At 34.5% G+C, this 12,979-nt stretch overlaps 1 protein-coding gene across 1 annotated transcript in view; it reads right to left on the minus strand.

Annotated features, from left to right (window-relative positions):
* Nucleotides 1-244: 244 nt before the first annotated feature.
* Nucleotides 245-12,979, minus strand: part of LOC145681784 (uncharacterized) — a 71,569-nt gene continuing 58,834 nt past the window's right edge. The window contains exons 6-7 of the mRNA XM_081753394.1: nt 4,442-4,665; nt 245-272 (exon numbers count right to left, since the gene is read on the minus strand). Coding sequence (XP_081609520.1) covers nt 245-272; nt 4,442-4,665 — 252 coding nt within the window. The remainder of the gene's footprint in view (nt 273-4,441; nt 4,666-12,979) is intronic.

A 12,979-nucleotide genomic window follows, 5' to 3' on the forward strand; every position in this document is an offset into this window, starting at 1 on the left:
TTTATCACTACTGTATCTTATTACTAACTAGTTCTCAAATTCCGTATTGGTTTTCGATTTCATTAATTATCAAGATGACTGTTAGAGAGAGCATGATTTATCAATGATAGAGCAGTCACCTCTAGTACCAGAGATCTCTTCCGATTTACCTAAGTTAAATTAAGTTTTGAGGTGGATAGAGAGGTAATGTAGAAGGCCTTAAGTAAGTAATTCGGATGTTGGGTATATGTATTCCAGTAAGTTTTCAGAAATCTAAAGGGTTGAATTTGCAACTACAAAGAAAATTAATACACTTTAGATAGAGCAAAACTCTTGGGTGAGGAAAGTGTTGATGTGGAATGAAACAAGCTCTTTTTAGAATTAAAAAGAATTGTTGCCAGTTTGTCATCAATTAAGTGACCTCAGGCCAATGATCTACCAGATAAAACATTTATGCAGAAAGTGGGACTTGGTGCTGCTTCTTTCGGAAAATGCTGAAGTCAGGATCACTTTTGTTGAAAGATTCTTATTTAATTGGCGGATTCAAGCAAAATACATAATTACGATTCGTCCTGTTGCCCTTACTGGTAATTGTGGTGACTCGTTTGTTATATGGAAATAGGCATATGAGATGGAACAGGCCAGGGAATTCCAATTGAATACTTTAAGTTCCACTAGGTAAGTTTCAGAGATATTCAGCGTCTCTTTTATAGAGTTCTAGAGAGTTGGAATGAATCAATGGTGATCTATGGAAGGAAAATATTGATGCAGAGAGAATCAATAAGACTCAATGATATGTAAGCCTTTCAAATGAAAATTTGTGTGTGAATGTGTAGATATGAATAATTTTCCGAAGTTGTACACATTTAATCTGTGAATTCTTGACGGAGTACAATCGTTTCTAGGTGATACTCTAAAAGCATTCTTTGCTAATATATTTCTTAAGAAAGTGGTGGATAATCAAATATAGCTTCTAATATCATTAGCGTTTATAACATTACCTGTATTTTTATTCTAATAATTATCCCACAATCATTCATAAGTGGTATTTGTTCTTTCTCACAACGAAACTATCTCATAGGGAATGTAAATATTACCTACTGACGCGTTAAATAAAAAGACAATTTATTTTATTTTGAGCGTTAAAATATTTTTCAGAACACTCATGCCCTTGGTGAGATACGGAACGTCTATCTCTTTCAAGCTCAAAGATTACTCATTATGTGTCACATCTATTGTTCACTTATATGGTAGAGAATATATTGAACTAGCACCAATTAGAAGCTTCGCTGTATTAAAATAAGAAAAATTAGTTATATATTCCGTTAGTGAGTCACTTTTTACTATTACTGAAGCGCCCTCTGATAATGGTCAATTTAGATCCTTTTTGTATGTCCCCCTTCCCTTTTCCAAGCTGCAGGGCTGAATTTGGATTTAAATGTCATCGATAGTGTCACTTTTCATTTCAGCAACACCGAAAACTATGGATTCGACACTAATAGCGGTCCAAAGTGAAATGTATATAAACCATTCCAGGCTCGAACCTCACCTTGGTTTAAGAGTTAGTTATATAGTCACAAATATAATATTTCGTTTTTTGTTTATATATAGGTAGATAGATTCATGTTATATTTGTCGTTATAGTATTTCAATAGCGACAATTAGCACAGTTCTTTTCTAGCAATGGATGAAAATCCAGTACTTATTCCTGTAAAGTGAGACTGAAATATAACATTTTAATACGCGAAAGATGTGATAAAGATTTTGAGAGATTTATTATGAGAAGATTTCTACTGAAATTTGTGGGAAATTTACTTTGTTACTATATTGCGCTATTGAAATAATTTACCTTACAGTGCAGCATTCCTTATAAAATGTGCGTTAAAGACTACTGGTTAGTAACTTTGATAGTTTATTAAACCATAACTTTGTACTTAAACTGTTTACCTCCAGACACAATCTTTACCACGGGCTGAAGATCAGAGCAAATTTTGACATAATATAAAGGCAACGCCTCTCTCCTTCTTGTTACTTGATTCCCTTTCGACCATTTCAGTGTTGAATTTAATTGATGAACCAATCCAACTGGAAAATATAAAAGAAAACAGTAGACCAATGTAATTGTGACTATGCTTCTCTAAATCATTTAGAATCGAATTTCTGCTACTTGCTCAAAAATGCAAATCTTGACAACATGAGGAATTAGGAGTGAAGAGTAACTCAAAAGCGTATAACCTCCCGAATAATTCTTGAAATTATATTATGACCGTATACTGATTTAAACTGACGATAAACATTTCACTCAGTTTTTCTAAAAGGTCACCATTTTAAAATGTTACCTTGAATGAATCTCAAAATTGTGTAACACAGGAATGCAAATAAGCAACAAAATTTTACTAGCTCAAGAAAAAATCTACTAGTCCACATCCCTCAATAGAAACAATTCACTACCACCAGTATTTCAATGGTGAAATTAAAACCTCGTCCACAACAATGAACAACTCGCCTGGGGCGAGTGATTATTTCCATCTCTAAATCGAAGTTAATATGCGAAAGAAACACGTAGACACCCTAATGTTCTATGACAGAACGGTGACATTCATTCTATAGTGTATACTTTCAGTTTTATGTTACAAACTACTTTATCTCATTATTCCGTTATTGTAGAGGTCTTAAGTGATATCTTTGTAATAGCCTTGAAAAATGAGTATTCCTCATTTTTAGGTTTTGTGACTCACATGTTCCTCATCCACTTACAGATAATGATGTGTTACTCATTACACACCTCTGCCTGATTCTAATTCTCACATGATCATCATATTTGAGATCCAACTCAATGAAATTTAATGCTCTAGGTAGTGTTATAGATAAAAATCTAGTTGTGCCAGATTAGGGAATAAGCTACTTATTACATAGGCCCCTGAAATGTATTTACATTTGGTGAAACCAACGACTTTTATAATTTCTTTAAATTCTGACTAGATTAAAAGAAAGAGGAAGATTAAAAGGAATTACAAGTTTTAGCAAAACTAAGAAAAAGAAAGTGAACAGAAAATTTTAGAAATAAAATCAATAATTATATTTACTTACGGACGTGAACGTTAAGTTCACATATTTGGACATCGATAGGATATAATTCAAAGTCAAAATCGCACTTCACAATTAATATCCCCCTGTAAGAAATAAGAAAACATGTTATGTTATCTTTATGTTTAAACGTTACATTGACACTAAGTATACTATTGAGATTATTAGTTCATGTCGATTGTTTTTACATATTATGCATTCAGTATGAATGATAGTGCTGCAATATGAAAAGTGGAACATGATGTACGCATATATTATATATTATAGAACGATAACAACACTTTTCTTTTGCATGTAATTGCTACGCTTGTTTCTTGTCTGGTATCTCTGCATGGTACCGTGTCGACGATACTCTCGGCTTTAGTGCAAGCTGTCCCGGGTTTGAGTTCCGGTGGGGGGTGGGGGTTCCGGTCGAAAACATTTAATTGCTCTTTCATTCTAGCTATAGTAACTGAGGTTTCCCTGCGTTTTCCTCATTTCGTATCAAGCAAATGCTTAAATAGTGCCTAACCTACAAGTTCCAGGATGATGTCTTCCTTTTCAATTCCTTTCACCTTTCCATCTATCGCAAATAATGAGCTCGCCTAGGCACGTTATCCCTCATAAGTGCTATAAAATCTTGTAATGCTCAGAATTATGTATAAATAAAATAAACGTTTGTTTCCGAATTCCAAAACTATGAAATTCAGCAAAGTTCATTGTACACATAATAAAGAGTTAATATATGTTACATACGTCAGCTATGTGTTACAAACGTCCATCTGAATATGAGATCTGGCCTCCTATATACATTTCTTTATTTTTTACGGAAAGTAGGTTTATACGGAATATTTATACACAAAGTGTGTACAAAACATATGTTTTCAGTTATACGTTTGCTCCAAGATGCATTGTTGTACGTTGTTCCAAATCTACATGATTTACGCATATAACCTACGTTGTTACATACGCCATATATTAGTTTTTCTCAGTGTGTTTCTTCTGATTGAAACACACTACGGAAAAGGGAGACTGAAGTATTAGCGAATAATATATTAATCTAGTCAAAAGAAAAAAATATCAAATGAATTTGTTAGAACTTACATATCAAAAATATGCTGAACTTACGAGAAAGCGTAGTTTTATCATGTTGTACTTAACATTTTGCATAACTTAGTAACATTTTCTTAAAAAGAATTATTAAAACAATGCTTTTACCTTTTCTTTAACCAAGACTCTTCATCTATATCAGTAAGAACAGAATGTCAGAAAACAAAAATCAGAACGGCTATTTGTAATTAATAACCAAATGTTGAATATCTATATTGCCTAATTTCTGTATTGTGTTTAATAGTATAAACTATCTTTGTGGAAAATAATCTAATAACATACTTACCTAATAACGTAAGTAATTGTATGATCCGAATGAAGACTAAGAATTCTTGTATCTGTGACTCCTCTGTTAGTGTTCAGTACTTTCATTTTACGAAATCGAATTTCAGGTGTCCATAACAGTGTCCTTTCTCGTGGATCTAGTGGGCCTGTTGAAATCTTTACGCCACTAATGTTAATTCGCGGATCTCTCCATGTGAACATCATGTCTAGATCTGCTTTCAGGGTCTAGAATAATAAGGAAAATTAATTATAAAAATAGCAAACAAAATAAATCTACAAAAATATAATAATAATAATAATAATAATAATAAATAAATACAAAATACAATAAAATGTATTCACGTGTTTTTTAAAATATCGAAGTCCACTTTCAGAAAAATTATTTTAAAGAGCACTCATGACTACCTATTTAGGAAAAGAAAAACATAGGTTGCGCTCTCATATACAAAGTCACACGTCTTGCAATATTCTGATACACAACGTAACTGAATTTGTTATAGAAAATCTGCTAACAATGTTGACAAATGTTCAAATTAGAATCCCTCGCCTTTTATTGTCTGCAGTCACTTTACTGCCGTTCCTTGATCCCATGTCGATGCCAAGTCTTCTCCTTACAGGCAAAGTCACTGCTGTTTCCACTTCCTCCTTGTTCCAGAAGAATCTTGGTTTAGAAAAGGCATCATGGGCCGAAGCAGGTAGTAATCCGGAGGGAAAGGACAGATCTATGTTGGCTGTGGCATGATCAATGCATTCACATTACATTTCATTTTGCGTTTTCCGAGTCGAGTGTGGTTTTGCGTTATTCTGTTGTAGCAGCGAGCGCTTTTGGTTCACGAATACAAGGCTCAGTATTGCAAGACCAATTGTTCTCTACAAAGATCTACATACATGGAACGAAAATTAGTGACGAACTCGTAGTGAATTGGAGCTTCGTGGTTCTAGTACACTCAGTACAGGACTTTATGCTCATAAAAGCCCACTTTGGCAACCGGTTCTGGAACCTTACTGAATCACCTTCCCTGCACATACCAGCTTTTTGACATATCTGACAATCCGTTTCAAGAAACGCACATAAATTGGATTTTGCAGCCTTTGCATGCAGACATTCATTCCCCTTTGTGCCTGAGCATGGGTTAAATCATGTGATACAATACGGCTGCTCCTGATGTCTTTCTTAATTTCGAGAAGGTGATGCTGTATATCTCCAGTGCAGTTTGAGATGCCGAGCTGGTTTGACACTTGTATGTTGGTGGATACATTTTCTTCAATGCGCGTCATACGACCTCAGTATCTGTTAACCTATGCGGCCACCTTGGCTGATGGTCAACATTTTCCAACCTACACGCAGTTTTTACAATGAACGAGTTGTTATGGTGTGGTTAATCTCCCACTTTCGCAAGATTTAGGTTGCTGCCTCAGCGTTATGTCAAAGTTCGAACTTACTCAATAATAATTGACATATCAGACATTTTTCAGCCAGCACTCATCACCACTTCCTCACTAAAACTCACTAAAGATACTAATGGTACAATAACCTCCGTGTTAAATGGTCTGCCTGATACACTATCTCTTGGGTCAGGTTGGGCTATTTAGATCGATTACAACGTAATGTACGAGTTTGCTGTTGGGTTCTGTAAATATTGCAATACTCATGACTCTTTCTTGTATAATCTATTTATAAATTCTTCACTTATCGTGTAAATCAAGTGATTATATTTGACAGTGCTTCTTATGATTTTCTGAACAATTTCTCTTTTAGGACGATTAATTTCATTTTATTTCTTTTTCTTAAACGATACTCTTTTCTTTTTTTTAAAAAAAAATGTGACATTTTCTTTTAACTTCGTAATATGATTATTTATTTTATTTATTTACGTTTTTAAAATGTTTATTTATTTTACTTTACTGTTTACCAAATGCATTATGAAAAATTGTGACAATATGAAGTTTAGTTCGATTTTGCGGATAGTAACCCCTGTGTACTTGATATTCTCGCTTTACGTCTGAGAAAAGCTTAGTCCATATGAAAAGGATGATGTCGATCTTTGTAATCAAAGAAGATATCCAACTTTATAAATCGTAGAAATGTATCAAAACAACGATGTAATATTTTTCATCGTCTTCCAACTTCTATTGGTGCGCGAAATTTCATATTTCTATTACGTCGGGAAATGGCTTCAAATTAACCTTACAAAATTTGATACCTGTAACATAGCTTTGCCATTACCTATGTTACACGTATACAGGTTCTATTCCAGAAGTTCCTTGAATGATGTTTTGTAATTGGCAACGGGGCGGAGCTTCGACCGAGAAGTTGGTGGGGTTCTACGCTTAGAAACGAGACCGATATCAGTCGCCTGCAGGCGATTGTTGAGGCAGAGTCACGCTCCGCGCATAGGTATCTACTACTAGACCAGTTTTTGGAGCCGTGATACAATCCCGACCTGGCACCAGCGGGTTTTTTTTCTTTTTTTGTTCCCATGGATTAAAAGAACCCTGAAATGATCTCGGCATGGGATACTGCAGGAGATGAAAGCAGCGGCGACGACCTCACTGAATGAGATTCCAGTTGACGACTTCCAAGACACACTCAATGATTGGGTGAAGCATTGGCAACGGTGCATCGAAGCAGGGAGAAAATACTTTGAAAAGTTCTGAAAAGATTGTAAACTGATACTGTAAAGATTGTGAAAAGATAGTAAACTGATATTGAGTATTTTTTTTTTAAATCATTCCGCAAACTCTTGGGTCACACACTGTGATATATACTCTTTATAACAGTATTGTGAGTTCACTTACTACACGATAACATATTTTATACTCTTCATTGTTCGAATGTGTGTGTAATGAATGTATCTAAATGGAAAGTGCATATGTATTAATATATGAGGATACAAAGAAAACGTGTCCCATTTCATGTGTGTCATTTCAGTTTCCGTTATTAGAGAACGCCATTATAATTGATTTTCTTAACATTGGAGTGGAACTTGGCCCAAGGCCTCATGGCAAGGTAGACGGCGGTAAGGCGCCAAGGGTAGTCTCTCGAGTGCAGCGTGGGAAGGTAGACCAGCCTCCAATAATTATAATTATATAGTGTTCCTGCGCTTGTACGATGAAGTGGGAGGAGCATACCCGATGTGATTGAAATGACATTCAGTATCCTGTTCATTAGGGCGGAGCAATCGATCATTGTGTTCATACGTTTGTCAGCACGTCAAACGACTCGGGGACACGATTGATATGAAACCTTCCTGAACATCGGTGGACAACACATGTCGTAAATAACGTAAGAGACAAATTGTGGGAGGGACCAATTGATTTTACTCAGCTCCATGATGCTCGCCGTGATATATGACTCTCGTTTCGTATTCTAAACAGAAAATAAAATTAATATTTGAAAACTTGAGGAAACGCTGTGAACAACATTTAATGAAGATAAATGCTAAATAAATAAATGTTGATTATCGACTGCATGAAATAGCGTGAGTAGCTACCTTGACGAACTGATATGCGAATGTAGAAATACAACAAAAATAATAATAAACAAAATAAAATAAAGTAAATAAATAAACTGTAAAATAACATTTACTAAGGAAAATATTAAAATGGAGGTATTTTGAACAACACATAAAATAATAACAACTTAAGAATTTTTTTTTCAAGAAAAGAATTAAATAATTAGAATCCTTCTTATGTTACTACACAATAAAATAAAAGAAAATACACGAAATTTACAAATAAATAAAGCGCTGGCCAGTAACGGGTCAAGACGGTAAAAAATGGACAGGCACCAGAACCCAGACTATAATAGGAAAATAATAAGTTTGCTATAAACTTTCAAAAATATATAAAGAAGCCTAAGTTACTTTTGCCACTGAGAAAACTGGGGGGCTAGGCCCACCAGGCCCCGGGCTTGATTCGCCACTGGAGCTAGCACAGAAATACGCATATGCACTTATCATTTATGTATTTAGAAGTAATAATGATATTAGATGAGATCTCTGTGAGGTAATTTCAATATACTAAGGTCAAGAGTGCCACTGGAAAATACTGGGAAGTCACGTTAAGCATGATAGAAAATATAGTCGGGGGTCATTTCGTAGCTCCAGGAGAGGAATCCGCCTTCCTACCGAGCCATCGTTTGAAATCGTTCCTGTTTGAAAATCACAGAGACAGATAAAAAGTTCTGGAGAGACATTACTGGATACAAGTTTTCAGCAACATAATTTAACGTGGTTGATTTCTGTTACGATATCTTAAGGTACTCTGCAAGTTTATGTTAACTTGGATGAAGTACTTTATATTAACACTAGTAATATACTGAAAATAATATTACTTACACTTTCAATATTATCAATTCGTGTAACTTCCATATCTCGAATATTCAATTCAATTGTCAAATACTTGTCCGTTCCTGAAAATGACGGTATTAACATTTTCATTACTATTAATAAATAAAATCGAAATTAACACTACATTGCATGAATTAACATACTTAAGAGAATAAAATCAAAAGGTGATTTAAGATATCTATATTTATGGTCTAAAATAATTAGCATTGGAAAAATTGCCCTACCTTATGTATGTTACTGGGGAGGTGGTTGTGACTTCCAGATAACATCATACAATAATAGTAATTACGTAAGTAAATACTCATACTTATATATTTTTAAAAAGACGCAATTTCGTTTCCTATTAGTTTGATATATTCATACAAATATAAAACTACATCAAATGAGTTTTATATAGTTTACAAATACATTTATTATTTTTAACTCTGCACCACTCGCGCGGTGTTAGGTATCAACAACCCTCGCGTGGGGTCGCAGTGACCCCACTTTATATTAAACGTATTTTTGTGTACGAAAAATGTGGCAGTAAACAAGTAACTAATTGTTGGCCTTGAAGTAGACAATACAACAGACAGCTAGTAGGGTGGCCGGGCCAACTGTCTAGGAGAGCCAAACAAAAAATATCCCTCTGGGGCCATATATACCCCGCGCGAGGGCTGCAGGGTTAATTGACTTCTTTCAACAATTGTTGCTAGATTACATACATGAATGTCTTTGAAACATTTTTGTTGGAGTAAAGTACAAGAACAGATTACACTTTACACACTTAACTTTTGATACACCTTTGCAATGTTCATTCTTACACATCCTCTTTCTACAAATTCAGGCCAAAGGTGTACACCGTCCTTTCCTACGGCAGATATGGGGCGTATGGCTGTGGGTCCTTTTCTCGTCTTTGTGGGAACTGAAATGTCCATGCTGAAACTCATTCACTTCCCTGATACTTATTTGCTATACATAACCATTTTGCTATCTCCAGCGCGGGTTTGATCTTGAAGATTTTTACCCATGTCGATGGTTCCTCTTCTGCTCCGCTACCTTTTTCAGAACTGGTATCATAAGTACAGATAAGGAAAGCAAAATTGTTTTACAATATTAGTTTTACAATTAAAAAAAAAAACAACTAATCTATTCACTATAATTCAGAAAGTAGCCGAAACAATTGTAAAACTTCAAGCTATGATGCATGTAATACTTACGTACAAAGTCTATGCAAAATTTTAACATTATTTCATATTTATAAGCTCACGCATGAAGGTCGGTATAATTTGTCAGTATATAGTAATCTACTGTTATTATACAAAACTTTCAGGTATATGCCATTGAAATACAGTAAAACAACAGCCAGTTTTTTTTTCTCTAAGTTATTTTCTCAAACAAATGGCCATGAAAAATAGACTGATCTTCAGATGGAACATAGGCCCTTACGTATAGACAGAACATATAATGGAGGGTCACGTGGCAAAGCGTACAAACTATATTTGTTGGAAAACTGAGATAGTGCTATATTTATGTTCAGAATCTTTCTCCAATACCAAAGTGAACCGTGACTTCAGTTTCATTGGTTTATTATGGGACCTACATATTAGTTTATACACAGTTTAATGTACATGTGTGTTTCTTACTCCAAAATACGATAAAAATTCCTAATTCTGTTATATAAATAAACGAAAAATACCGCTTTCTAAATTCGCGTATGATACTACTTTCGGTTCTTATTTGCATGATGTGACACTGAAGTAGCAAATCTATTCTATTGCCTTGCACTCCAACACTAATACATATACTACAAATTATATAAAAAGTTGAAAGACTTACCTTCATATATCATGGCTAACTTTTTGTGTGGACTTTCATCTCTGAATTCATAGAAATTAACCAAGGTCAACTACACATGTTTTGCAATAGCAAAGAAAGCTGTACTGGCTAACAAGAACAACACGTCAGATTTTATCAACGCAATGTTGGTTGACATTTAGTGACGGAAAAAGTAATCACGACAGTTACCTGTGGGTAACAACATGCAATAATGGATATACGGCATTTTTTCCACCGGATAATTAGAAACAAAAACCTGCAAGTAACAATATGCAATGTAGGGTTAATTGATAGATTTACATTTTCGCTTGGCGTCAGCAGCGAGGCTGTAGCCTATAGGACGTGGCTTACTTACAGTTTAAAATAGAATCAGAACCCTTGTAATGTGTTCGGTAGTCTTGCAATCGAAATAGAAGTAGTAGTTCACCTAAAAGTTTAGAAGCTAGGCCCCGTCTCATATGGGATCGATGCTGTAAAGAAAGGCTAACTTTTAATGAATTAAATCTAATACTAAAAAAATGAAGGGCAGTGAGAAGTTATCAGTAACATATCTAACCATTGGTAAATGCACACTGAATTTGTATCGTTGTTCATTTATTAAATCCTCGAGGAAGAATACGTCAACTTATGTTTTCACTCCGGGTTTTTGTATGCGTGTATTTGGTACTTTATTCTCGGTAACTACTGGTCAAGTATGAACGAAATTTGATGGAAAAGTAGACTAATGTCTACGAAATGAAGATCACTATATTTTGTGACTGGGCTCAGCAAGGAACATGTACCGTTTGAAAATAGAGGCTGTGTTTCACAGCTTGCAAGCAGGGGGCTTCTGACTTTCGACCACTTTTGTCTTGTTTAAATCAATTATTAATGTTTTAATAATAATAGCGATAACAAGAATAGCCCATTTCATCATAAGGTTAATGCCATAAACAGGATTTATTTTTAAATCTCAAAAGAACATACCGTAACCTTTTATTTATGCTTCATTTGTTCCTAACAAATATACCTAATTGCTACTCTACAATATTTTCCACTCTTAAACGATTATGCCATTTAGGGTAAGGAAAAAGGATGATTGAGGCAAGAGAATGATTATGAAAGAATTCGTGGAATGAGAAAGTTGGACGAAGGGAGAGTATCTGGATTAAACTCACGGGCATGTTAATGTCTACCACAAACTTACTTAATCTGGGATCGAACCAGGGACCCCTCGCTCCAGAGGTAAGCACTCTACCACTAAGCCACCGTGCCTCATTCCATTCTAGGTCAAACCTAAAGTCTCTAAAATTGTTTTTAATTTGTGTAGGTATTTTAAATACAAAGTTAAAACACCACATTTTATCACTATAATCTTAAAGGATCCTGGACCATGGGCATTTTGTCATAATAATTATAAACTCCCATTCATTTCTTTTCCCACCTTTTTCTCTTTCCTTTTTGATCAAATGTTAAAAAAAAGAAAAAATCATATATATATATATATATATATATATATATATATAATTTCAAAAGAATAGTCGAAATACGAAATGGCATGACTCTAAACTTTGGTTCCGTGTTACGGATATTTTGATATAATAAATGCGACTTTTCTTTCTCCTCCCCTTTCTCGTCAAACTTCTACAAATCCTTCGTTAGTGGTATCTTACATCAAAAATCATATGTTTTGTCCAAAATTACAGCCTTTTAGCTAACTGAGTTTGACCTCGGCGTTGATAGGTCATTAAACACTGAGTGAGTCAGAATTATACATATATATTGGGATACATACCAATCCTGTTTACATTTTAGAGTATTTCTTTCAGTTTTCTTCCAATCAAGAGCTCTCTCTTGGCTAAACAGTTTGCGAACGTGATTTTGGTGCTGCGGACATCAGTTCAGTTCCCGGTGAGAGCTTATGTGGTTTGCATCCCACGTTAAAGCTGTATGTACACGTCTCATGTAGTCTCACTGCTGAAAGGGATGCTAAACTAAAATCAAATCAAATTAAAATCTAGTTAAGAAAAGATTTTGATATGTACTGCCAATTCGCCTTACTGCTGTGGGTAGCACTACAACCAATAATATTAATAACCCCCTTTAAATAGATTTTCTTTTTAAACTAACGAAATAGATATAGCATTAAGAGTAATATATAAGTATACATGACACGTGGCGTTGACATACATATTGATTAATGATTTTTGTGATAGAGTAGGCGTAATGTCATGGTCACCCCATTCAACTTGACACACATTGTTATTGATTTGTTAAACACATTAGCACATTTGTTAAACACATCAACTAAAACGTCGTTTTCACATAGAATTTCTCTTTGCTTTTTTGTTAATACAGGTAATACTCTATATGCGACACTGCTAGAAATA

This window comes from Thermobia domestica, chromosome 3, assembly GCF_964235325.1.
Source record: "Thermobia domestica chromosome 3, izTheDome1.hap1.1, whole genome shotgun sequence".
NCBI lineage: Eukaryota > Metazoa > Arthropoda > Insecta > Zygentoma > Lepismatidae > Thermobia > Thermobia domestica.